Source organism: Haliotis cracherodii, unplaced genomic scaffold (genome assembly GCF_022045235.1).
Source record: "Haliotis cracherodii isolate W230 unplaced genomic scaffold, xgHalCrac1.p SCAF_10, whole genome shotgun sequence".
Classification (NCBI taxonomy): domain Eukaryota; kingdom Metazoa; phylum Mollusca; class Gastropoda; order Lepetellida; family Haliotidae; genus Haliotis; species Haliotis cracherodii.
Window position 1 is genome coordinate 30,665,380 of NW_027266265.1, and position 27,622 is coordinate 30,693,001.

Consider the following 27,622-nt stretch of genomic DNA (forward strand, 5'->3'; position numbering starts at 1 on the left):
AAGTTCTAATTGTTATCCACAAACCAATATTCCAATCGATGATTGATTTAACCATTTCAGGGATCTATTTTCAACTTCTGCAGACAACGAGGAAATATCGAAGGCATTTGATAATTCATTTTGCCGGATATTCGTCATTCACCTATAATAAGAAAAAGGAATTTCAAAAGCATTGCAAATATAAAAACTAATAAAGCAGCTGTAGAAGATAATTTGATTCCTGAATTGTTTTAAATATCCATACGAAACTCTCCTCCCCTTCCTTGAAATACATTATTGTTATACTTTAACAGTGGACCTTGGGGTTGTAATTTCTTTGCACAAATAGGGATCAACTAATTTGAGGCAAGACAATGATGTATGCTAAGTCCTTTTCTGTTTTTCTACCTATATTTGCTGATGATACTGTTATGTTCAGCACAGTACCTGCACTTCAAAAGTTAACAAATGAACTTGTGGGCGATTGTTATAAATGGAAATTAAATGGCAATATCGTTAAGCCACAGGTTACAGTTTTCAAAACTGGAGGGAAACTTACAAAACGAGAAAATGTATTCTATTACGGTGTAAAACTTAAGGTTGTAAGAAGTAACAAATATTCGGGTTTATATTTTAAAAATGGACTAACTTGGCCATTGCATTGTAAGAAAGACGCACTGCAAGCCAAAAACATTTTATTTGGCATTTTACAAAGCCTAAAGCCCCTTGGAAACATCGGCTTTGACATTTTTTACAAGATTTTCGACACAATGATTAGTCCTATTCTACTCTATGGTGCTGAAATATGGGGTCTAGAAAATAGAGAAGATAAATCTACATGCGTGTAAAATATATTTAGGTGTAAATCCCCACACTCCACATGTTACAGTTTATGGTGAATGTGGGAGATGCCATATGTATATATTTAGTTACATAAAAGTAATACAATATTGGATACATGTGCTAAAAATGACAGATTCCCAAAAGAAATGTCGTAACATGATGCCTCGGATGTCAAAAAGATAAACCAAACATTTCATATACAATTTCAGACAAAAATGGTACTCTTCTCTATGTTTCTACTATAAGTTAAATCAGTACTCCTCTTTTAAATCATTCATTCTCACTGAAGAATATGTTTTAGATGTAAATGTTAAGAAATACCGAAGAACACTCTCCCGTTTCTTATTTACTTCTCATGTTTTTCTATTGGAAAAGGGTAGACATTTAAGGGATTACCAATTCTTTGCTTGTTTGTCCATTGAATGCAAATATCAGAAACGAAGACACAAAGCAACATCATTATTTCAATCCTCGAATAGACAAATTTTATAGCCTCATGTTGTCTCAAAATAAAACAGTCATAAAGTATTTTGCAATGTGTATTATATATACCATGCAAATAACAACCGACCCTCATTGTAGATGTGATATTATTTACGACATATTTATTCCTATTGCACCCATTGATACTGTATGAACTATAGACCTGTGGCCTTTTCAGTACTGAGATAGATAGATAGATAGATAGATAGATAGATAGATAGATAGATAGATAGATAGATTGTTTGAAAGATTGATTGATTGATTGATTGATTGATTGATTGATTGATTGATTGATTTCTTCTGTCACCTGCCGTGGTATAGTATAGAGGCGTAAAAGGAGTACTCACTCAATCTCTCACTACCTTCGATGTTCATGGTCCTTTCACAGTCTCCAAATGAGTCTCCCTGGTCGGAAAACAATATACGCCCTGACGGATTTCTCGACGCCACGGCAGCTATAAATGCCTTCGTAACCCATAGTGCTACGCTGATTATACAGGGTGCTGTTCCAGGGGGCGATCACTCAATGGCCTTTTCGGGGTAGGTATATTATGTTTTCACTTGGTGACTTCGCCACATATATATCTATATACATGATGAAATCATGAAAACTGAAACGGGTCACCAGATGATCCGTAACTGACCTTTTTATAGAACTGAACACCACTCCTTTATTTCTATGTATCCCGAACTACCACGAAATTGTTTTTTTTGTTTTTTAAATGTACACATGTCGATCCCATTTAAATAAAAGTCAAAGGTACCACATATACTTCATGGAAATTGGTATAGGACGACTGTGTGCTATTTTAGAAGGATGTAAGTACATGTTCATTTCTTACAAAAAAATAAAAGAGCAAGTGTGAGGATATTCATATAACTATTGCCATGGAAACGTTACAAAACATGCTATTACATATTTTATAACTAATGTTATATTTGGGATAACACTTTCTTGGTAAAGTACAGATTCTAGTACTTTTTTTGGGTTGAGTCACGTCCGGGATTCGAACCCACACCTGCCAGGGTGAGGCACCTAATCGCCAGCACACAAAGTCAGCGATCTAACCCATTTTTGTGGAAGCCTCGGTGGCTGAGTGGGTTAGATCGCTGACTTTGTGTGCTGGCGATTAGGTGCCTCACCCTGACAGGTGTGGGTTCGAATCCCGGACGGTACTCAACCCCAAAAAACTGCTAGAATCTGTACTTTACCAAGAAAGTGTTATCCCAAATATAACATTAGTTACATTTGACAACTTTCTAAATGGCATTGTGTATTCATATTGCATATTCGATCTTTGTTTTGTATTTTATTATGAGCATGTCATTGTGAAATAAAAGAAATATATATATGTTATAGAAATGGTTATTTTAAATAATATTGCAATGTTTAGCGTCTTTTCTGGCGTTTATGTCCCTCGGTATGTATATTCGTAAATCAAGGTATTTCAACACGCTGTCAGATCATAATATTCTTTGTAAAAATTAATTTTCAATGTATACATGAATTAATCTTTGATAATGACTTGTACACGATATACAGCTTTTCTAATGGACGAGGGGTCGTTCACATGACCGAGAAAGGGACTTTCATAGGCATTAGAACGACATATTTTGACGTTCATACGTTTTGTTTTTCTCGAGCCTGTATTCCTGGAATGATGTGCTACTTCCACGCCGCCCCTGGGAATTTCCCAGCACGAATAAATACAGAAACTTTGTTTCTGATCATTTAGACCTTTTAATCTTTAACTCTGCGTTTTAGCATACATTGTGAGTTTGACTGCATGCCGATTTACGAATATCCTCGCTTCAAAACACCCTAGTGAACAACACGATGAAATACTAAAATAAATCCAAACTATAGTCTCGATCCGTGTCTAGATTGACAGTAACAGATTGCAGCATTCTTAATTTACCTCAGAATATATTTGATGCATCTTTATAATCACTTTGTTCAATGATCGGCCAATTGATCAGTGGTGGCTAACATTTGCAATCGCCACATGTTCATTAAAAACATTGGAAATGAATTATTCATGATAGTCATAGCCGGTGTTCCAATCATCTGTTAGGGGAACCGGTGACACATTCACCATGCCCCTGTGCCTTGATATGAAAGCAGACAATATCATGATGTATGTAACGTCATATGAGTCGAACATTCACGCCCTAAGATGAAAAATCAATTATTTGAATAATACAGAGGATACAGGGACTTATGATATGAACGCTTTTGGTTAAAATATATGTTAATGTCGTGACTGTTTGTCAAAGTAGTTGCATGTTGATAACGTGATAAATAAAATGTTATTGAATATATATACACAGTTATTGAACATATTAGTGACCATTTATAATGTTTTGCTGTAGGTACGACCTGTGGACGACTGCCGGCGGCTCAAGAAACCTTGGTAAGTGGATACTAAATATTTGAAAGATGTATTCTCCCACAATACATGCCTGCTAATGCAATTCTTGACATGATGCATGCACATGCTATCTTGAGGTTAGGCAGGAAACCTCCTTATCATTGCGTGTTAAATACATCCATAGAGCACAAATAATGTGACCAATTTGCAAATTTTACTTACACTTACACTAAACACCAACGGTGAATGCAGAGAATGCCAAAACAATTTTCTTTTTGATTTCCTTGTTTTCCAAAAGAAATTTTGAAAGATGTACACGACACCCTACATTACTACATATACGTATTCTAATGACTGTATAGATCGTATAAGTACACGCTGTATACGTATATTGAAGCAGAACATCGTAAATAGTGATGATATCATTCATATATCAGATGCGGAGCACGGTACAGATAAGAGCTGTTTAATCGCATGAGCATGAAATGGACATATTTGTAGTACAAACAGAAACGATTCAACGCCTGATGCAAACAACAGTAAATATAAGGGTAAGGACGGTGTACATTTACCACTCAATAGTTAAAAGAACGGTGTAACATTTACCGCATGATACAAACACATTCGTTTTGTTAGGACAGTGGACATTTACCGCATAAAACAGACGCGAGTTATGATAAGGATGGCGAACATTAACCGGATGATAAAAATAATAGTTATGACAAGGACGGTTTTTATTTACCGCATGACAGAGACACCATTTATTGTGAGGACGAGGCCCATTTTACTGCATAACATAGATGACAAGGACGGCGTACATTTACCACATAATTATACCATCTTCCAGAGCAGGAGAGTCCACAAACCAATATCAAAGCCTAGTTTCTACCCTTGCCGACTTTCCTTTGCTCGACCAGGGCGTAAAACCACGTGTAGAACACAAGTTATGTCCCTTCTGATGAAAACGCGATATCCAATCAGATCGCTGTTCTTATTTCAAATGGCTTCACAAAGATGACTACCACCGCAGACGACCTGGCCTGATGACGAAATTATTTGAGATGTCATCCCTGACTGACACAAGACACATGGGCAATAGTTCAGCCATATCGTGACAAACCCAGTAAAGATACCTATTTCTTATTATAGCTACCACACTTGACAGTAGTGGTAGTGGTCAGGGCTACAGCAAGTGTTACTGTACTGGTCAATGCTCAACCAAAGAATGCCAAATGTTACAACATATGTTTTTTTAGGTATTGTTATAGTTATCTGAACTTTGGCCCTTTACTTTTCACTCTTAGCCATTGATGTTTTATATTGCCATTATAATATAAGCTATTTTCAGTTATTTTTATATTAGTCTCTGTGTCATCCAATCTATGGAGGTGTAGTATTTTATTTTACAATAAATGACATGTGTTCATCAACAGAAGTCGTTGTACACTCTAGGAAAAACGGAAGCAGAGCTGCAGTAGGCCAGTTCCTTAAATTACCCACAGCACATATACGAGTTTAAAAAAATAGGACTGAACCCACTCTTTATGCGCGAGTCACTTTTTAAATTATCTATAATATATCACGCTATTTCGAGCAAATGTTGTGATTCAAATTCAACATTACAATACCAAGTAATATTTTATCTTTTGCAAGTGGACAGGCAACATAAAAATTATTTGTTATTTGCGAAGACATTATGCAAACACGGTAAGGGTATCAATTCCTATAACTGTGCGTGTAGACCTCTGCGACTTTTCACGAATATGAGACAGTTTATTTTGTAATATACTTCAGTCTTAAAGACTGATTTTTTCCGAAGTTGAGAAAAGTAATATTTTCATCGCAACGAACATAACACTTGCTATTTCACTGTTGTGATCAAAACACTCTGACGGAAATATTGTCATAAAAGTTAGAGTTACCTCCCCTCAATTTGTCTCCCTTTATCATACGTGTGTGGCCCGTACACAAACTGTTCACTTCCTTATTACGTTTGTTCAATATTGACAAAGTAAAATGATGACTGACTGCCATTTATGGAGTTAATATCGCTTCATGTAGTTTGTTTCGCCATAAATTGTACATTTCCCTTTTAATTTAACATTGGAGACTGTTCGTTTCGCAGAGCGACGTTTTTGTTACTTGAACACCGTGTATTCTTTCGCTTCCAGCGGTCTCGTAGTTTCCGAGAATATCATATCTATATGTTTGACACAGAATATCGTGACCCTAAATACTTTTTGTTACTATTTTTATATTTATTAAGAATTTGAAAACTACTTTTCAGTAGCAAATACTAGGAGTGGTGAATCGTCCCTAGGTGTTAGGTAGGGAGAATTTACGTTTTGAGGTTTTACATTTGTAATGAAATAATTTTACTTTCCGATGGATAACTATACAAAAAGTATATAATAAATAGGATATTCATGTGTCTCGTGAAATATCATGTTTATCTCATCTCGTGATGTGGAAAAGGAAAATATCTTTCACTTATTTAGTCGGTGGCTGAAAAACTTAAAAACCGTTACTGAGGACACAGTTCGTGCACATCCCTCACCGAAACGTGTCCCAAATGGCGGAAGAGTGTCCGGCAAACTGCATTTATACCTTGCCCTGTATCACTCTGAAGGGGTGTGGGACATCTTACCATATTTCGCAACGAAATAGGAATGTAATCAGTGGGCAAACTCTTAATATAACAAACGCGATGCCTCATTCATTGGTTTCAGACGCTAGCCGAGTAGACACTGGGACGAGTGACCGCGGAAACCCGCTTAGTTGCCTTATAAATTGGTGTAACTACCCTTTGATAAAGGGCAATAACTCAAACCGGCGCTTAGGCCACTGACTAAAACAAGTTTGAGTTGGAACTATATTGTCTGTTGTCACTATCCGACTGACTAAACACTGACCTTATGACAGATAAAAAGCACATTCTAGGAAAAGTTCAAATGTTTTGGAACCATTTCTGACGAAAGAATTTAGGAATAACATTATATTCTAATGATGTTATAACGCTTGTGAGTTTGGGATGAAAACATCCTACATTAGGAATAAACGCTGAATATATATATAGCTCACCACGGCTCATTTATTACAATGTTTGTTCGTAATACATCATTCGTGAAACCATGTGATCCCAGATGCCAAAATACTTGACCAGTTGCTTCACTTGGCCTACTCTACCCCCAAAATGGGGCCCATGTGTACATGCTGGCGGGGCAGAGAAAAACCATTCCCGCAATTATCCCGAAACAGATTCCATTGGGCATGGAAGGCAAAATATTGACTATAACTTTTTTGCAACAAATTTTGCAACAAAGTTCCACAAATTATGTCATCGGGTATTGTGGCGTGATTGTAAACTTGGAGGTGCAAGTCCCCGTTCCACAAGGCGATCGTATTGTAGCGCTACGATAATTTGGTTGAGCGGGCGCCTTAATTCTAAAGGTGGACCGTTGTATGGTGGTAAATTCATACGTTTCAACTTTTGACGTGTTTGAAGTATTATTCTGTTAAACTCAATTGGATTATGCCGTGGGTCGTGTCGGTGTCAGCCTATTTACACTCAACAGTATAATTCTAAAAATGTTATAAATGACAAATAATAGATAAACTACTGAACTCGCCCCCGTGTAAAACCAGTTTTATGAAACTCGTGAATAGTTGTGGTATCTGACTTTCGCTCGTCAGACACCAGAACTATTCACTTGTTTAATAAATTGGTATTACACGGGAACTCGTTTAGTATTCTATATATATGAAGCAAATCATATTAAAGGCAATTCTTAAATGGGATAATGGGTCAGATTACATTATATAAGATTCACCGTGTAAATACAGGCGCTTGCAGAGAAGGCAATGCACATATTTCTTTTACTTTAAGATTTATATATCCTTTTCAGGTATCGCCTTCGTTGATCAACTGTGTCGATTGTTTTCTGTTTCCGTTAATGAGAATCAGTTCGTCGGCTGGGAAAGCAAAATTGCAGGACATGAGCTTGGACATAGGTACTACTAGTATCTTTTAGTATTATACATCACCTTTCTATGTTTCATGTTCCCTATAGTGTGCGTCGTTACAGCCCCATTTGTTTCAGTTCACGAAGCTAATTAAGCTAATATGATGATATACACCTGGAAAATAATACCGCTGGTTATGTGTATTCATATTCTTTTCAAATAGTCATTACAAAAAAAATACCCTGTATTGATTTCAGATGAAACGCATTTGTTTGTGTTTACAAAGAGACCTACTCAAATTGAAATGCAGAAACTGAAATTGATTATGAATGTGACATGTTTTATAACTAGTCCATGCTAATAGTAAGATGGTACCCTTTCTTATTGCTTCCTTTGAATCTTCGTATCATATGCTATGATTCTTTGAGACCATCTGGAGGAACATCAGTGTTCTACTACCTATCGTGTGTCAGTCGTTCCTTAGACATATATCAAAATGAAGCAAATGTCGTATTAATTACAAAAATATACATCGAAGTTTAGAATATATAAACCTAAAGGAGTGATGTGAAACTACTACCTGCGGGAATATATGATATTGTCATGTATATGTTACAGTCAATGTCTATATTCAGGCAATTAGTACACTCTTTAAAAAAAGAAACGCACAGGTAGTATTTAGTTCATTTAACCTGACTCCACAAAAATCCGGTATATAATTTGAATAAATGTTATTGGAAAATGTTGATGGCCTGGTATTCGACAAACGGTGCGTAAAAACGCAGTCATTGTTGACTTGCAATGTCTTAAACGGCATGGTTTTCTCACTTGTTCAAAAATGTCATGGAGGAAAACAGTAAAGCAAAATGCACGTGAAAGTTATGGCAGTCGTAACTCTTGGTAGTGGCTATAAAAAAAGGCAAGCTTAAGACAATAATTTGTCATTCAATTGTCAACATTTTTCAAGTTAGAAAATGCCGAGACCCAGCGCTGCCGATCGGAACAACGCCATAAGACGTATCCCAAGAGGGGAATCGCGAATCACGATTTCTTCTTCACCGGCGAGATGGAAGAAATGAGGGTGTGTACGTTAATTCGACAATTTCGGTGGCGGTAGTGTCATGGTGTTGGGGGCCATATCCTACACCACGAGATCTGACTTGGTTGTGGTTCAGGGAAATTTGACAGCAAATCGCTACATGAATCAAATTCTTCAACCTTACCTTCTTCCAATCATTGACCGCCAGAGGGAGCTGTTACAACAGGACAACGCTCCACCGCACACAGCTCATGTCATGGTAGACTACCTTCATAAATGCAGCATCAACGGCTTGCCCTGGCCGTCGAGATCTCCAGATCTCAGCCCAACCGAACACATCTGGGATGAACTCGATCGACGTCTATGTCAAAGTCAGGACACGCCGCAGACACTCAAACAACTGGCCAACGCGTTACAAGCAGAACGGCGCAGAATTCCGCAGGACAGAATTCGTACACTTATCCAGTCAGTGCCGAGGAGATGCAAAGCTGTGATGCCCGGGGCAGTCACACGAGATACTGAGTTCATTGTGGTCTTATGTGACATGACAATGAGCAGTTTGCAATGCCTTTGTACAACGACAACGTGCGACTATCGAGCTCCAAAATTTCATATTTGTATCTATGATATTTAATTAAATATGTGTTTCATAGGTAAAATAAATTTACTAAAAATCTACCTGTGCGTTTCTTTTTTGAAGATTGTATATTGACTGAACTGAACTTAAAACCTAAACGCTTTAATATTTTCAAGCATTACAATGCAGACTGATATTCTTTTGCAATCCATGAAAAGTTATGCTATAAAGTCTGCTAAAACAGATTTACAGGACGTGAGTTAGATGTAGAAAATATATGAATAGATCATTGAAAATCAGTGACGACAAGTGTTCGCAAAAAGTGTAAGCATGTTCCACCGCACAATTAGCGCCAACTATAACACAATTTTCATGAAAAGATGTCAATGCCAGCATGAGTAAAGAGGTGTGAGAATTCCATGTCAAGATCATAGCATGAGGTAGCAGCGTGCTTCATGTTGACAAGTGACATGACATGATCATTAAATTTCTGCTGATTATGGACTTTGACAGAAAAAGCTGATGGAATGTTGCTCCCCTCTTGACGTACAGCTTGGTGTGCACATTCGTTGCCGTTACTTTGAATTGATATTTACAGATCCAGAGTGGATACCGGATATATTTTCTCATTTCTTTATTTTATTTCCAACTCTGATATATAGATGAGCTCATTTATCCTTGCATTGTTGAAAGAAAAAAGCCCCCCTCCAGGGCATGGTCAGTCTCATGCATTATCTGAGAAACTTGTATATTTATTTCAGCATTGGAGCTCTCCACGATAGCGAAGAGGGCTGCAGGGATACAGATTTCTTTGTTATGGCTGCATTTGTTGTCATGCCAAATCAGATACCTGATTCGTTGCTTGATAACCTGTTTCGACTTTCACCATGCAGTATTACGAAGTTCAGAAGCACACTAATGTATGTGTTGTTTAAATCACGTGTTATATATGTTGAAAAGGTTTAGGTGTGCCATGTGTCACTCAGGCCATGTGATATTGATACGTACGCAGTGTCAGATTATGTTCCAATTGCTTTATAATCGGTCTAGATAACTGTAATAAACTATAACTTTTGGAGTAGGAGAACATAGAATATGTCACACTTGAAGAAATATCCCCAGCCCTATTTCAAAACATTCCAAACTTTCAAAACAAAAATACCACATTTCAAAATCTTGTATATATATATAAATGTCTAACGAGTTGGGAAAGTTGTGAATAGGGGAAAATTGTCTTGGAAACATTGTGTAAAATATGTTTGTAGCCCTTTACTCTACTTTTGTAAATTTTGGAAAGATCGATCACATGGACATTTTGCTTTTCCTTCTCGCGTGCGGTATGAAAAAAGTAGAATTAAACATGACTGACGCTGAATTTAAAAGATGATATATAATAGCAACTGAGTAACTATTATTAAATAACTAGTTTACATCCTTGTCACATATGACTTCAGGTCTGCTCCATGTACTCTTCAAGATTCCAACATCCCCTCAACAGACCGTGGACCATCTGGTCAACTCTTTGACGCTGATGCACAGTGTCGCGTGTTTTTGGGTCCAAATTCAAGGTTTTGCAGGGTAAATCTCATTCTGTGATGACATGTTTGTTACATCTCCTATGTAGCGACAACTCCGTTTACAACAGCGAATTGTAAGTTTGGAAAAAAAGTAAAAGTTCATTGTTATTCAAATAATAATAATAATAATAATAATACGTTTGTCGTCAAAGCAGATTAGGTAATTTATTGAATTTGCTATGATAAGCAGAACATTACCGATAATCTTGGAACTAAATTAATTCGCTAAAACAAAGCAATTTACCGGCATCATCGCTTTTCGTTACATGATTGCAACATGTAGAGAACGGTATAATTATGCCATTGAAAGCAAACTAGAAATATGTCTTCGTCGTACTATTGGGGCTTATGAAATAACTATATTACATGATAGATGCCATTAACGTTATATTGACTTAAATAACAATGATGTTTTTGCAGAACAAACAGGGTGGGAATATGATACCCGAAAGAACAAGGCGATATCAGCGTCATTTCGATTGAAATTCCCGTATTTTAACATAAATCTATAATCATGTTTTTTTATCTTGATACTTTTGTGTGCTGTGATGCCTCTTAGCAATTTCAAAATGTCTGAAACATCAACGCGATTATGAGGTGAGGTGAGGTGAAATGGGGTTTAACATCGCGTCCAAGATTATTGCACTTATACAGCAACGTGAATGTACGTGTGTGGCGTTTATGTGACTGCTTGTACTAGTCCGGACTGATGCCGATTTATAGTGCCGCAGTTTAACATGAATACCCCACTCAAACACAGTGTACTGACTCCGAGACGACCAGTCCTTGTTTTAGTCCCTTAATGCCGAGCGCCAGACAGGGTAACAACAAGTTCCATCTTACAACGTCTTTTGGTATGACGCGGTCGGGGATCGAACCCCGGACCTTCCGCTCTCCGGACCTTCCGCTCTCCGGGCGGACGCTCCACCACTAGACCACGGAGTCGGTCACGCGATTATGAAATGAAAATCCTTTTGCATTCTTTAGTTATTGATTATTTTATTAATTATTTAGATTTACATTTGAAAATGGCGTATTCGACGTAATAAGCGCCCACGGCGATATTTGCTCATATATTGGCAAGTGAACAATCCCAATTAGCACCCCTTCCAACTGATCAATGTACACAAGACTTATTTATTCGCGTATAATACACACTCGTGTGTCATATGCACCCTTAATTATGGGCAATTTAATTCTTGAAAAATATATCTGTCGTACATAAACATTTCAGGCTGTCAGCATAAACCACGAAATTTATCTTTCAACTCTGTTTTTTCACCAAAATAATATTCTAATGAGAGCCCCCTATTCCTAATTTTGAGAGCGCCCTGGGCGCTTATTACCGCCTTTGGCGCTTATTACGTTGAATGCGGTAAATAAAATTTCGACCTCGCGACTTTTGGTATTATCTGTATCAACACATGCAAACCTTCCAGGCATGTTCGGCTGGCTCAATGTCACACTGAAAGAGACTGAGATTCACAATTGCTCCAGTGAATAGGATTTACTGCACCATCATTTGTATCCGAAGTCAGGAGCATATATAAACAGAAAAAAGTAACTGTGCTTCATAAAAAGTTGAATAAATGAAATAATGCACCTTTCAGTACATATTCATGAAAACAGCTCCTCGCCTTTAAGGTCGTCACTAGTACCCATGATTGCAATTGTTAATATAGATTTAAGTTTTAGTGCAACTGCATTGTAACCGTTTGGGTCAGCCCTTTGTCTCGCACTTCTCATCCTGTAAAGAAAGTTGCATATGATTCTGAAATGAAAGGAAACAACAGATTAACCATAGTGGTGCCCAATGCAATCGATTTCAGCATTGTCCATTGCCTCGCACTCTTTCGCGGGTAATCTTAGCCTCAGGGATGGGAAAAACAGCTGGATGTAGCTACCTCGGAATTGATTTGGTTTTTTTCTAGGAGGAAACATCTCAACGGGAGAATTGTTTTGCCAGCATTTGTTCCTCTCTCCTGTGTATTAATCCTGGTTCACCATCGCAGTGTCGGGAGTTCTTTCCTTTAGCGAGAACTTCATGTGGAAGTGGAAAGGTAATGTTTGTTTATCATACCATCTCGTATTACACTAAGTTTATTGCGTTGACATTATAACACAATCGTTGGACTGTAATATTTCTTTTTCGTAAAATAGTAGTCAAATGCCATGTGCAAATGTTGAGGCTGAAACGGCAATGCTGTGAATGTGATCATGAATGTATCGTTCATGATTTTCTTTTGTTTGACAGTGGTGTGAAGCTGGACGATGTGTAGCAAACACGGAGGCTCCGACAACTGTTGGTAAGATTGCAGTCACAGATTCACATTGTCAGCTCTACAAGTTTTGGACCATCGAAATTATTCATGCATTCGAATCGTGTTAAGTACGGATAACGAAACGAAACGGAAAAGTAGATGATAGTTTCGCAGAAGATGTTGTTTTTTTTCCCCGGGGACACGCACAAAGGAATGGGAATAAGTCTGCTGTGCTTCAAAATTAGCTAAAGTTACTCAGCTCTTCTGGTTGGCATTGCCTATAGATTATCACTATAGATGTTGTTATTTCTTTCACGAGTAACCAACACAAATATTTATACGGAAACCGTACACTTGTTCGTGTCACGAAATTAAACTACATAAATATTAAGTAATGTGACATATGTTGCCCAATTATTAATAGAGAACTAGTCGTATAATCAAATGTAAGGGATTTACAATTTTGTTATACTATCACGTTTGTCATGTCGTGTTTTACAGGCACGAAAAAGCCCGTTACCTGAGGTTTGGAATAGTGTTGGTATTAATGCAAATGCACTTATTTTCAAGTATTCCAAATCATTTGGTTATATTTACATGTATGCCTAATTTTTGAATGTTTGGATATGTAGAATAGCGCTCATTTACATCAGTGTCCCTATCGGTCCATTATCCTGGCAGGTGTGTTTGTGTCGTTACTCGGTATGAACTGCATGACACAATATGATATATGTCATCATATGAAACGTCGTGACATTATATGCCTACATATAGTTAACTAATGCAATTACCGCAGACATTATCAAATCTATGTTGTAGTTAAACATGAAGGAGACTAAAATGTGAATAGTCAGTCAGGCATGGTGAAGGGTTACACAATAGGGAACATGGGGTATTTCACCAGAATTTGTTTCCAAGATAATGAATATGATACATCAGATATATTGTCATGAGGGCATAAAAGATATACGAACACTAATCCATGTCAGCAACTGTATTTTCCGGTGTTAATGTGAGTTGGTACAGTGGATTTGTATCAAAAGCAAGTCATCGCGTTAATGAAGCCATCATGTATGACAATTATCAGAAGTTAGGTGCTCTTAAAGAAAAGAATTTTGATTAATGAAGATTTGAGTTAACAATCTATGTATTGTTTTATGAAATATAGGGTACAGAAACAAATATTGGTATTCGTCAACAATGACTTTTACAATATACTCCAACTGCCATATCTACATTTAGGACGATTACGCCAGTGGCATTCTTTCAATGTCAATAAATAACCTCATATACAGGCGAGATCTTTAGAGGTTTATTTTCAACAACCACTGGTGTTTTATATATCAGTGAAACTGTTGATATATCCTTATAATTATTGATATTTCACAATCTTTGCTAACAGGTTGTACTCAAGTCGTGGTCAAGTTAGTGTTTCGAAGTAGGCTGGAGAACTAAAATATAATCTGCAGGTCTAAAATGGCAATTAAAAGAAGTACATTGTCTCCCTAAAGATAATTTCATTAATGAGTGTAAAATACATATTTCGAGGTCACAATTCCTGCATTGTATTATGTAAGGCGAGAAAAAACTGAACCCCCTTTGCAAGTCAACAGTAAACAAAGATCCAATTAGACATTCCTCCGCGTGCTTCAGACACTGTCTATCTGTGTCATTGATAGGGCACATGCCTCTGATTCAATACAAAGAACCCCAAGTAGCTTCTAATTAAAAGCCTCAATACCACCACCCCCTCAATCACCACGACAACGTTCTGTCCAGAGATATATTGTATGACGGACAAACATTCCCAATACCATTTCATCACGTTTGAAATATGTGTAAATAATACTATCATTTGTTACTTTATAACTATGGCAACAGTCGAGGCATGGACTTTTTTATTTCCATTAATTTCAAACCTATATAAAACTGGTCACATAAAATGCATCCATTCCATTGTTTGCATTCATTCCATCACCGTTTGGAATACATGGAAATAATTCATTACAGGAGCATACATGTACGTTCCAAACATTTGGCATATAAAGACATAGTTGCACATGTCAATATCATTTTCCGAAGGTGATGCCGCCTGTGGGCATAGAATCCAACAATTCCACACCTTAATCCAAACATGAGGGCATACACGGAAATACACAAATTCATGCAGTGTTAGTGTTTTTAACGTCGTCGGAGAAGGACGAATATGGGTGTTGTGATTTTTATATATCCCACCCGATAAAATCTTTATTTGTAAGACAGACTTCAATGCTGTTCAGGCACAGCATAATATGGTTTTATCGTGTACACAATGTCTAGATTAGAGTACAAATAAGTCAGGTTGGTCGTGTATCTCAATTGAACAAGATGCGTACTAGCTATCAAATTACAAAGGTTCATACACTTTGTGGCCTAGATCTACGTATGATATGATATTTAACATTGATAAATATCCACAGTGTGATCCACTGCGATAAAATAATATGTAAATGATACGAAAAATCCATGCGCGTACAAAAATGTATGACATCACTACCTGTGACCTCTTTTTTACAAACTGGCGTGTTCCCTGACAGCAGGTTGCGGAATTTTCGATTATTCATGTTTTGTATATTTATAAATGTGTCACGTAAGTACTCAGAAACAATCTGACTATCTGCGTACTGTTATTTGTTTTTATGGTTTTATGCCATAAACATCATCTTTGAGTTTTGATCACGTGGTTACAATCCGGGTCAGAGTCGGCAGTCAGTAGACTGAGAGGTTATACTTAGCTTTAAATACTACATGTACATCTGCACGGGTTTTTCCTTTCAGGTCGTGCTGGTAATGTACATATGCCGCACTCACTGCTGAATATAGCCGCTCGCAGGTACCTGGCTGACGACCCTCAGTCGGATTGTAAACAAATGATCAAACCTCAATGACGATCTTTTTTGCTTACAAAATGGATATTTCTTGAAAAGCGCACTTTGCATTTTGTGTCATTATTGTTGTAAGTAATATTCGTTATCGTTTGTTTGCCCTTATGTGATACAGAAGTATTAGCACACATTTCGTGTTTCTATTTCAAGTGGCTAGGACTATAAGCGTATAATACCTGCTTCTGTCGCACTCAGCCACGTCAGCCGACTTGTAAATACCTTTAACATCAGTCAGGATTACAAACAATTCTAACCCGTTGGATCCAGATTTGTCACAAACGACCAATGATTTTTTGTAAGATCTGACAAAACTGAGAATCTAGTGGTCAGAATGACCGCGTGTTATCGAACTGATATCAGTGTATCTATATCTCCACGGTGTGAAAGGATTCCTGTGCCTATGTGTTTCAGACGTAGCCTTTAACCCTCTCCCTGCCGTAGCCTTTTTTATGGTTACACTCATTTTCTACCTTGTGAATCAACTTGGTATTATTCTTCCTCACAATGTTGGTATGTTGTGCACTGATTATTTTAGGGACCAAAGTCATGTGGATTGAACCCTATAGTTATCTCAGGTAAAGTAACCTGATGGCCATATTAAGTCCAAAGTTGGTTGTTTATATATTGTTAATCGTTTAAGTTCTTCTCCTTTTGAAATAGCAACATGTGTCATCCATGTAAATGATATGATTCCTTTGCTCACGTGTCTTCTGTAATAAGAGGTGTTTTTAGAAGAAACAAATCACCAAACTGTGTCACCAAGTATACTTAACCAATAGGACATTCTGATTTGGATTTAGAGTTGAATAACTTATTGGTGAATTATATCAGTACACCCTTAATGATAGGAAGTGTTTTACATGCATAACGATTAAAAGTAACGGTGTTTCATATATAGTTCATTAAAAATGAATTTATTCTAAAATAAAGAATGCCTTTTCAATACATATTCATGAAAACATTATCTAGACCAGGGCATCACTCGTGATTTGCCTGGGGCGGTCTTCCACGTGTGACATCAAGTCAGTAAGACAACCATATTCGATTAACAGCTAGGACAATTCCTTGGTTTGGGACCACTAGGTGGCACAACCGTACACAACCGGTTGAGGGAGCCAAACATCAATCCAACGATACGCCTAAATTTACTTCCGAGTCACAGTCGGGAAAGCTTAGCTTGGTGTAGACAGCATCTGATGTCAAGAAGACAAGACTGGGACAGTGTACAGTTCACAGATGATTCCAGGTTTCCTTCAGGTCTATAGGCGGCCAGGAGAACGTTTTAGCAACTCTTGTGTTATTTAACGTCGTCAGTTTGTGGGTGGTATATGGTGGCAACTCATCATTGTTTATGGCATCTGGAATGACGTACGCCACCGGGACGTCATGGTTCGAAATCCCTTTGTGCAAATGCAGGGACGTAACGTCATGCTGCAACAGGATAATGTCTGCTCTTACGTTCCATGTGTTGTAAAATACTTTTGAGGCAGCATAAATTTAATTTGCTGTAAACCATGGCTAGCAGTTTCTCAGACCTCTCCCATAAAACATGTCTGGGGTCAGATAGAGACGCCTACGACAGGACCAGAACCAGCCGGTAGCACAAGCTCAGTTGAGCCAATCTTTGGTTGTCATGTGGAACAATATCCCCAAGGCTCTTTTCAATCATCTAGTGTCTACAATGCACTGCCTCGCCTGTATCAACGCAACTGGTGGTCACACCCAAGATTGACTTTGTTAATTCAGTTGTTACGCCCTCTTTTAGGACGTGTCGCTCTGTCTCCTGTTACCAGGTATTTATTATGATAAAATATTGATCAGACGAATGATAAAAAAAAGTAAGTTGATTTTTTTTTGCAATAACAACATTTACACCACTGTATACGAAGCACCGTTACTTTTTACCGCTGGTATATGTCACAATTACATTATTTTTTACAAACATGAATTGTGTAATAAGACGAGATGTATTTAGAACTACATTCTGTTTTAAGACGGAAGATCAGGTATGTTCAAGTGATATTGTAACAAAGCTAATATGGACATTATTATATCATGTCGAAAAGAAAGCAACAGTTCTTGGGTAAGACGTTTCATAATGATAATACTTGGCTGTATTTCATATCATGGCCACACCTGTGTACTTATTTGTTAATTTGACCTTTTTCAGAGGGATGTCCTCAAGGTGATGACCCAACAGTTCCTTGTCAAGTCGCTTTTTGTCCAGGCTTCACCCCCATTGTAAGGGGTGTCCTGTGTTGCCAGACCTGTAATGAACCATATATTTGCCCCTTTACAACACCTACCACTACTACAACTACAACTACCCCCACCACTACCACAAGCCCTTCCACTACTACAAGTTCCACCACTACCACCCCTATCACCACAACAACTACATCTACAACAATCTCTACCACTGCCTCAACGACTACAACCCCAACCACCACCACAACTACCACAACCTCTACTACAACAACCACACATTCACCTCGTTCTACGACTATTACAATTCCCAACATACCAAACAGATTGTCCAAATGTAAGCGGCCATCTGGACCATGATTACTGTAAATGATCATACAAGTAATCAACTACCGAACAAAGTGGAATTTGCTTATTATACCAAGAAACAATGTTTGTCGAAATAAAGTGTGGCAATGTGTGATGTAATATGGACATACAATAAAAATCATTGTGATAAAACATGTATTTTTGTCCATGAGGTGCTAGTCAGTATCAGCATATCTTGAAATAACATAATAAAATGCAAAAGAATTGTATTCATAAATAATTACATTCGTAACTGAAATACCCAGTTATTGGTACATCTGCTTTTACAAAGATTCTATGTTGTTCAAAGCCATGTCAGTGGTTCTCTTTTGAAACATGCCACGTTTGGACATTTGTGAATTCCAAACGAAAATGCCCATGTACAGAACCTTTGGAAAGTTCAGAAAGTTATGGAAGTATTTGATAAGTTGTGGAAAGTTTTGAAGAGGTGACGCTTTTCTTTGAACATTGCAACCCTTTATTTTACATTTGAAAATATTATTCTTTTGACGTTTGCTTGGATATCATGACCCGGAAATCGTGCATTTTTCTAATAGTCGAAAGGTGGTTTCCTTTCAAACTGCTTGGACATCTCTGTCAGGAAATATATATAACAGGACTCTGCACCACAATCTTTTCAGAACACAGGCATATGTTTACTTGAAATTTTGAAAAATGGAATTCTGAAAACAAGCTCCAAAGGGACATCTTCAAATAGAAGCGACAAAATCCTTACCACAAGAAATATCTGCTAAAAGTCGATTTACGATTAACAATGTCAATTTTGGAGTGACACACCATCTGAGTTGCAGTGGTGGTGCATTGAAGACACTCGATGATTGAAAAGTGGCCAAGGGACGCTGTTGCAAAGACTGCAGGCTTGGCCAGCTGAGCTTGTGTTACCGGCTGGTCCTGTCGTAGGTGTCTCCTACCATCTCATCCATGACATGTTTTATGGGAGAGGTCTGGTGAAACAGCTAGCCATGGTTGTGCAGCAATGTTATGCTGCCTCAAAAGTCTTTAAGAGCAACCATTATCCTGTTGCAGCGTGACGTTACTTACATACCCACGGATATTGATTTCAGCATACTCTGGCATTGCATAAATTAGAATCTTAGAAGTGACATTGTCGCGTTGTCGCGTTTACAAAAAAAAAACAAGCAAAAAGTCTCAAAATTAGCCGAAGCGCGAATATGCGACAGTGTGACATTTTGACCATTTCAATTATTGTACCCGGGCGTATATTCGTGCTGGGATTCGAACCCTCGATCATAGTTTTCCGCTACGTCTCGGAGCAACAACTCTGTACACCTGTTATTTGTTAAGTAATGATGAAAGTTGAACATTTTATTATAAATGGTATATTTATATACTTAACCTATCTCACAAGTATGCATTTCTCTTTCTTCTCTCGATTCTTAATGGAAACGTGTCTGAAGTTTCCAGCTTCTAAAGTTAATTAACCCTGTCATACCTCACATCGCCATAGTCAGCTCCCAGATCTGGGTCTTGCGCGCCATGCATGCTGTTTGACCTTCTTGCCCTGATCACGTGTCTATCCCAGCCAACTCATTCTCTTTCAAGAGCATATAGACTAAGGAAATGCGAGCAGGACGGATGGATGGGCATATAACGTGTGAGATAGTATATCTATATAGTATTACTTATACTATTTTATTCATAATAAAATGTTCAATTTTTATAACTTATCCTATCTCACACTATACATTTTATCCCATGGTTGGATGGTAGGGCGCAACTCCCTTTTCACAACCGTAGGATATTTATGAGGAAGCTGGAACTTAACAGTGGTACAAGACTTAATCCAGAAACGCAGTTAAGTGTCATAAGACAAAAAAAAACACAAAAAAACCTAACTAATGTTATATTTGGGATAACACTTTCTTAGTAAAGTACAGATTCTAGTACTTTGGGGGGTTCAGTCCCGTGCGGGATTCGAACCCACACCTGCCAGGGTGAGGCACCTAATCGCCAGCACACAAAGTCAGCGATCGAACCCACTCAGCCACCGAGCCTTCCAAAAAATGAAAGTTCGACAACTGGTAGTCTAGATCACGTACTTTGAGTACCCCCCTGACAAGTGTAAATTGGCACGGCTCCCATGGCCAAAAGCTATGAATACACAATGCCATTTAGAAAGTGGTCAAATGTAACTAATGTTATATTTGGGATAACACTTTCTTGGTAAAGTACAGATTCTAGTACTTTTTGGGGTTCAGTCCCGTGCGGGATTCGAACCCACACCTGCCAGGGTGAGTCACCTAATCGCCAGCACACAAAGTCAGCGATCTAACCCACTTAGCCACCGAGCCTTCCAAAAAATGAAAGTCCGACAACTGGTAGTCTAGATCACGTAGTCTAGATCCCAAATATAACATTAGTTACATTTGACCACTTTCTAAATGGCATTGTGTATTAAAAAAAAACTAACATAAAATTTTAAGACAGGTTAAGAAGAATGTTGAGATCAGATACACGAACAACTGAAACACAATAAGTAGGGTACTATATGTGTAACATGTTCAAACGTAAGAAAGCGTAATCGTACTTGTATGTCTAAAACGAACGAGTACGACTTATATTCGAGAGAATATATGCATCCAGTCGTCGAATCTACAAGACAAGGTAATCCTATCTCCAGAGGACGATAGGTTGGACCCGCTCGGCATCTCTTTTATCGCTTCGTCAAACCCTCAATCATCTAAGTGATTGAATCAATGGGTAAAACACGAGAAGAGGAACATCAACAATATCCACAAAAGGATCATCGACCCGTTACTCAACACACATACCTAAAGTAGAGGTATGTGAAATAAGGGAATAAGAAACACGGAGGCTCCAACAACTGTTGGTAAGACATAGTTCTTGCTTCCACAAATGGACATGGTCAACTCAAGAAATGTTTCTTGAGTTATATACAGTTGATTTTTGTTAAGTAAGGATCTGATATTAGAAAAAAAACGAAATAGTGGATTTCTTTTGGGGTATAATCTGTGTCCAAATTTATTTAACATCATTTGAAACAGAATATTCAGATTCGTGTGAGTACGACGATCGCATAGAAGTAGATGTTCTTGGTTCTTTCAGAAACGTGTAGGCAAATTGACTCGTAACTATGCAAACACCCAAGTGGTGGTTGTCACATTATCGAAACTGATTCAATATACATGGTTATATTTTTAACTTTAAGGCATGTTTAGTTTCTATGAACATATTTTTTGTTTTGAAGTAAAGGTTTCATTTGTGGTTGTGTACAAAGGAGATGTAATAAGTGCATTAAGTAAAACAAAGAGGAAACGTTATTGTCAAATAAGTGGCCAACCGGATAGGTAGATATGTTGGTGCAGTCATTAGGTGTATGTGTATATCTAGATACACTTATTGTGATTTGGGGACGTGTGGTAACATTAGTATGTCTTTTGATGTTTGACAAAGCGACTCAACTATATGGATGTACATTAGACTTAAATAATGATTCAAAATGATTTTTGAGGTCAGGTGAAATGGGGTGTGACGTCGTGTGCATCATTATTGCACTCATTTAGTGACATGCATGCACGTCTGTGTGCGTGGATGCTTGTACTAGTCCGGATTAAAGCTGATTTTATATTTTAACATGAATAGCCCACTCGAACACAGTATACTGACTCAGAGCCGACCACTCCTTGTTTTAGTACCTTGTTTTAGTTTTAATTCCGAGCGCCAAGCAGGGTCACAACAAGTACCATCTGTTAACTTCTTTTGGTATGACGCGGCCGGGGATCGAACCCCCGACCTCTCCGGCGAGTCACTATACCACTAGTATTACGAAGGCAGTCTAATGAATTTTTGGGGCATCTTAAAGTTCAGTCATCTTAATCGATATTCACTCCGTGATAAAATTGGTCTTAAGCAAACCCAGCCTTGCCGTTAGAGGCGACAATGCTTGTCGTAAGAGGTTGATGTTGCACTTAGCCTGTCTGGCTCTCATTTCTGTCCAGCAGTACAGAACCATCAACAAAATGAACACTGACATAGAGATTATGTCCAACATCCTTGGTTCGTTTAAGAAAACTGTGGAATGCCTTGCCATTACGAGTCTTAACATGCTTCACAAGAGGATCATCGGACAAGTAAATGTGTGTAAAAGTGCACAATAAAATTCTATCCTGAAGAGCCTCCACGTTAATTAAACCACGCCCTCCCATTATAATTGGTACATATAAGCAATTGAGGGAAGAACGAAGATGGATCTACTGTCTGACATGATTCTTCGTGTGAGTTTGTCAATACATTGAAGTTCTTGAACATTTAATGATGAAATTAATATTATTATTATTATTATTATTATTATTATTATTATTTACAGATTAAAATAAAAATGCAGCAAAGAGGGTTTGGGTGATCCTGGCAGTCAGGCTGGTTAGGCTTATCATCAGCTCAGCCCAATCCACACGCAGCTCAGACAGCGAATGGGACTTCTCCCAGGAAGCTCTGCCTAGTCAAACCCACCCAGAACTTTTCGGAGAATGTGAAGTCTCCCCAACACTGCAGCCTTCTGCATTACCCGAAGGGATGTATTCTTGATAGCAAACCCGGGTACCCAATGTCAGTCAACAGATAGGGAGGTGTCAAACCTAAGGCACCGAGAATAATTTGGAGTCGGACAACTTTGACTTGGGATGCGGGGCATCCACTGACCATGTGTTGGATAGTCCCATTAAATTAATTGCATAATCAACATTTCCTGGTCCTGAGCAGCAAACAGAAAGCCTTCTGTTTCACTTTTCAGGCCAGCCGACTTCATCCAAAGCAAAGGACTCAGCATGGTTGTTGATTTTCTCAACATACTGCACATAAACACGATGCAGTATTATCATTATTATTTTTAGCCTTTGCTCCATTGCTCCTAAAAAGTGTTATCGGCGGCGTGGAACGTTGCTACGCTCATGCTTCAGAAATAGCATTCTGACTCCCATCATGCTGTTCATTTTCGACCACGTGAATCAATCTGGTAGAATAATTCATTATAAAGCGGTCATGTTATGCTCTGATTATTTCGTTTTTTATATTGGCTTGCACCATACCGTATTTGTGTTGTGTAGTTCCTATAACATCCTCCTCAATCTTCAGTGAGAAAACTACTGGCATAGGTCAAGTGACTTGGTGGTCATCTTTAATTCATAATTGATCGTTTTTAAAGTTCTTTTCCCTTAGAAATTGAGACATATGTCATAATTGTTGTAGTTCTTTTGTTTGGAAGCCATATTTAAACTCCTGTGTTTTCAGAATGGTTTACCAAATATTACATAAACCAAACTAATAGGACATTCTGGTTTGGAATAAACGTTGAGTAAGTTGTGAAGCTACACCAGTATAGTCATAATGGTAGGAACGAGTTTTTACTTGCACCTTTAGAAAAAACAACAATAATATTGTAGGTTCTTTTTACAAATTGGAATTGTGTTTAACTACTGATTTAAGATGGACTCAGGTATTTTCAGTCGACTTTGTCACACAGCTTAATGTGGAAATAATTATATAATCTTGGATGGTTGGTTTGTTGTTTTACACCGCACTCATGAATATTCCAGCTATATGACGGTGGTCTGTAAATAATCGAGTCTGGACCAGACAATCCAGTGATTGATATCATGAGCATCGATCCACGCAATTGGGATCGGTGACATGCGTCAACCAAGTCAGCGAACCTGACCACCCGATCCCTTTAGTCGTCTTTTACGGCAAGCATGGGTTGCTGAAGACCTATTCTACCCCGGATCTTCACGGGCCAATAATGTCATAAATAAGACAACAGTACTTGGTTAAGATTTTTTTGGATGATAACACTTGGCTGTAATTTACATCATGGCTAGATCAGTATAACAATTTGTTAAATTGACCATTTTCAGAGGGATGTCCTCAAGGAGATGACCTAAGTGTAGCATGTCAAGCATCTCTATGTCCTGACCTCAACCCTATTCGAAACGGTGTTCTATGTTGCCGTACAATGAATCATTTATTTGTCCAACGTCAACAATAAACACCACTACCACAACTCCTACCACTACAACTACTACAACAACCATACCTACAACACGTGCTCCGCCAAACAGATGTAAGCGGCAAAGTGGACGATAATTGTGTATAAATGATTATACAGTCACTGAACTATAATGCCTACAGTCGCCCAGTGGAATTGGCATACTATAGAAAGAAACTTTGTTAGTCTTCATGTATTGTCCAGTTGACTTGTATACGTGGTTAAACAATAAACTGATTTGAGATGAGACGTTTATTACATGAGGGGTTACGTTTCCATGAGGGGTTACTCCAGATCGACATATCTTAAAATAGCATACGTGACCAACCATGCGATGAGGGACTTTATGGTATGAAAGATCGCATTTGACTTCTTATCATATTTTAAAACTACCGTATTTTAGGACCACAAAAATATCATTCATAACCTTCAATTTCATACGTGTTAAGATATACATGGCATCCAACATTTGGACACATTTTCTGCCCAATCCTTTTCAGAATCATAAAAGTTTATGTAATAATTTGATTTTTAGATATGATGTCTGATTAACTGAAAGTAGACATGTATGCTTAAATGTTTTGAAATTATGTTTCCATGATCATTATAATTACTTTACAATATTTCTGTGCAGTCCGCACACATGGCGATTGTTATGGAAGTAAGTTGACGTCAAATGTCTTTCTTTATGACGTCACAACGCAATTGTATCCTAGCCTAGCACCCATACGTTCCTTTTGCTCCTGATGGTTCACATATGCTCAAATGCAAAAGAATAAATAGATAACCGAAAGAAACACATATGCTTTTACAAATAATTGTGGACACAAAATCCGAAACTTGACCGCGTTGTTTGTTGCAGTTTTAATGTCATTTTAGGAAACATATCAATTATGGAAATGTTTGGTGATCTGTGCAAACTTTTGAAGAGGTGAGGATTTTCTTTGCAGCCCTTTACCTTACATTTGGAAAGACAAGTAATACCATGCTCTTTAAAGGTTTGGAAATGTTGTTATTAGTTGAAAGTTAAAGGTGCTTTAAATATAATTTCCATTTCAAACTGCTTGAACAACATTCCTGACAGGGAATGGATACACAACTAAACACTCCACCATAACCTTTGAAAGATCACAGTAACCTGCCAGGCAAAATGTGAATTTGAAATTTAGAATTGTTTTGATCGGAAAATGGAAATATGAAAATATAAAGAATTCATCTTCAACAAGATATATGTTCAAAGAAAAAATGAATTGTGTGTTCCTCATTATAACATTTTTGTAACATTGTAATGTAAATATGACAACGCTTTGAGACAAATAACATCTGTAAGAGGCTATTGCAATCATTATCAGCAAGTACACTAATTCACGTTCTGCACGTCAATGCATCAGAAAATACTCAATGGAGGGAACACATTTGAATAACTATATTCATATGCCTTGGGTTACTTTTCACCAGGTGTTTCGAAACTGTTAACATCCGTCCAAAATGAAAGTGAAAGAAAGTCACGATGCATTGACACAGACACAATTCGTCAAACGGCATACTCAAGGAAAAAAACAACCTTTTTGGTATGACAATATTTGAAAGCGCGAGTTCATGATGTGCGAATTCAGTGTATGAATTTAGTTTTATGAATCACCTCCCCTAGACCGCTGAAGCTAGCAAGGTCGTCCATAGCTTTACTGCGTTGTAACACACATTCGCAGTCAGTCGCCGACGCAACATGGCAAAGCTCGCCACAGCAACAAGCTTGTTTCCAACCCTCCCATCCAGTAGTATGATTGGGAGCTTGTGTTTCATGCTTGCTTGAGTAATTGGTATGACTCAATAAGTTTGATTCCTTATAGCTTCAGATGGTGTTTTGGTGATCACACACCTACGCTTGGTGTTCTGCTTTGTCCATGCATATATTTCAGCTAAGCTTGTTCTTTTAGTATTAAAGTATGAGCCCATGCCAGGTTCCAGGTTGTGTCTTCTTAGAGCAATGACTCTTGCATGTAAATATTAGTCAAGTTGAATCAGTAGGTTGCCGTTGACGATAAAGAGTAGTGCCAGTAATTGGTCATGTGACACTGGCACACCGGAGGTCTCCATGTCCATGTTCTCACATAACGAAAGAAACTTGAGATATAAAAGTGCAATGGCTAAATTATTTGCCACTTAGAATATCCTCATTTTACTTCCCCGTTTGGGAGTTCTTGGATACTGTCATAGTGCATAGATATGAAGTATTTAACTGATAAACTGAATTAAGGTGGTCCTTTTATGTACAATTCTGAATGTTAGATTCGTCTACCTACCTACCTACCTACTCAATTTTTATAGTATCATTCAGAGTTTCCGTGAAATAGTTGCGCTACTCAAGCAGCCGTTCCACCTCCATTGCCTGACAACGGAAGTGAGTGAGTGTGGTTTTACACCACTTTTAGCAATATTCCAGCAATATCAGGGCGGGGGATCGGACACCAGAAATGGGCTTCACATATTGAACTACCGAAATCCTCTTGCAGAACTGTATCAAGGCAAAGAGGTAAGAAGTTGTGATTAATTGTGTATCATTGATACAATGAGTAATAGGCTAGTTGTTTAATACAGATTTGTGATCATTCAAAACTATTCTATAATTGAGTGAGTGAGTGGGTTGGGTTTAAGACCGCTTTTAATAGTATTCCAGTTTTATCGCGGCGTGTCAGCTTAATGTTGGAGGAAAGCCCGAAGTGATGGAGGTCTCAGACGTTTACCACTTTGGTGAAACCCACGAGCACAGTTATGGTGCCGACAAACCTAGAAGCATAATTGGGGCGAACGGTACGTTTCTGGCGTGTCCAAGGGACGCAACTTTGCACTTCAAATCGCGGCGCCTTAGACCACTGGGCCACCCGTGCCCCAACTACACTATAAATTGTCATATACTTTGATTCATGTGTACAGCACATTCTTGAACTTGAAAATAACAGTGCAGACTATAGATCATGTGACATTAAGAATGCACCATTAAATGAGAA

The 27,622-nt window shown here is 37.9% G+C and overlaps 1 protein-coding gene across 1 annotated transcript; it reads left to right on the forward strand.

Moving 5' to 3' along the window:
- The first annotated feature begins 1,831 nt into the window (after positions 1-1,831).
- Positions 1,832-18,583, forward strand: LOC139448933 (metalloprotease mig-17-like). The gene is made up of 8 exons (XM_071230445.1): positions 1,832-1,845; positions 3,679-3,719; positions 7,583-7,688; positions 10,018-10,176; positions 10,711-10,834; positions 12,765-12,893; positions 13,088-13,139; positions 18,189-18,583. Exons 1-8 carry the CDS (start codon positions 1,832-1,834, stop codon positions 18,581-18,583), a joined length of 1,020 nt encoding a protein of 339 aa, XP_071086546.1.
- The last annotated feature ends 9,039 nt before the right edge of the window (positions 18,584-27,622 follow it).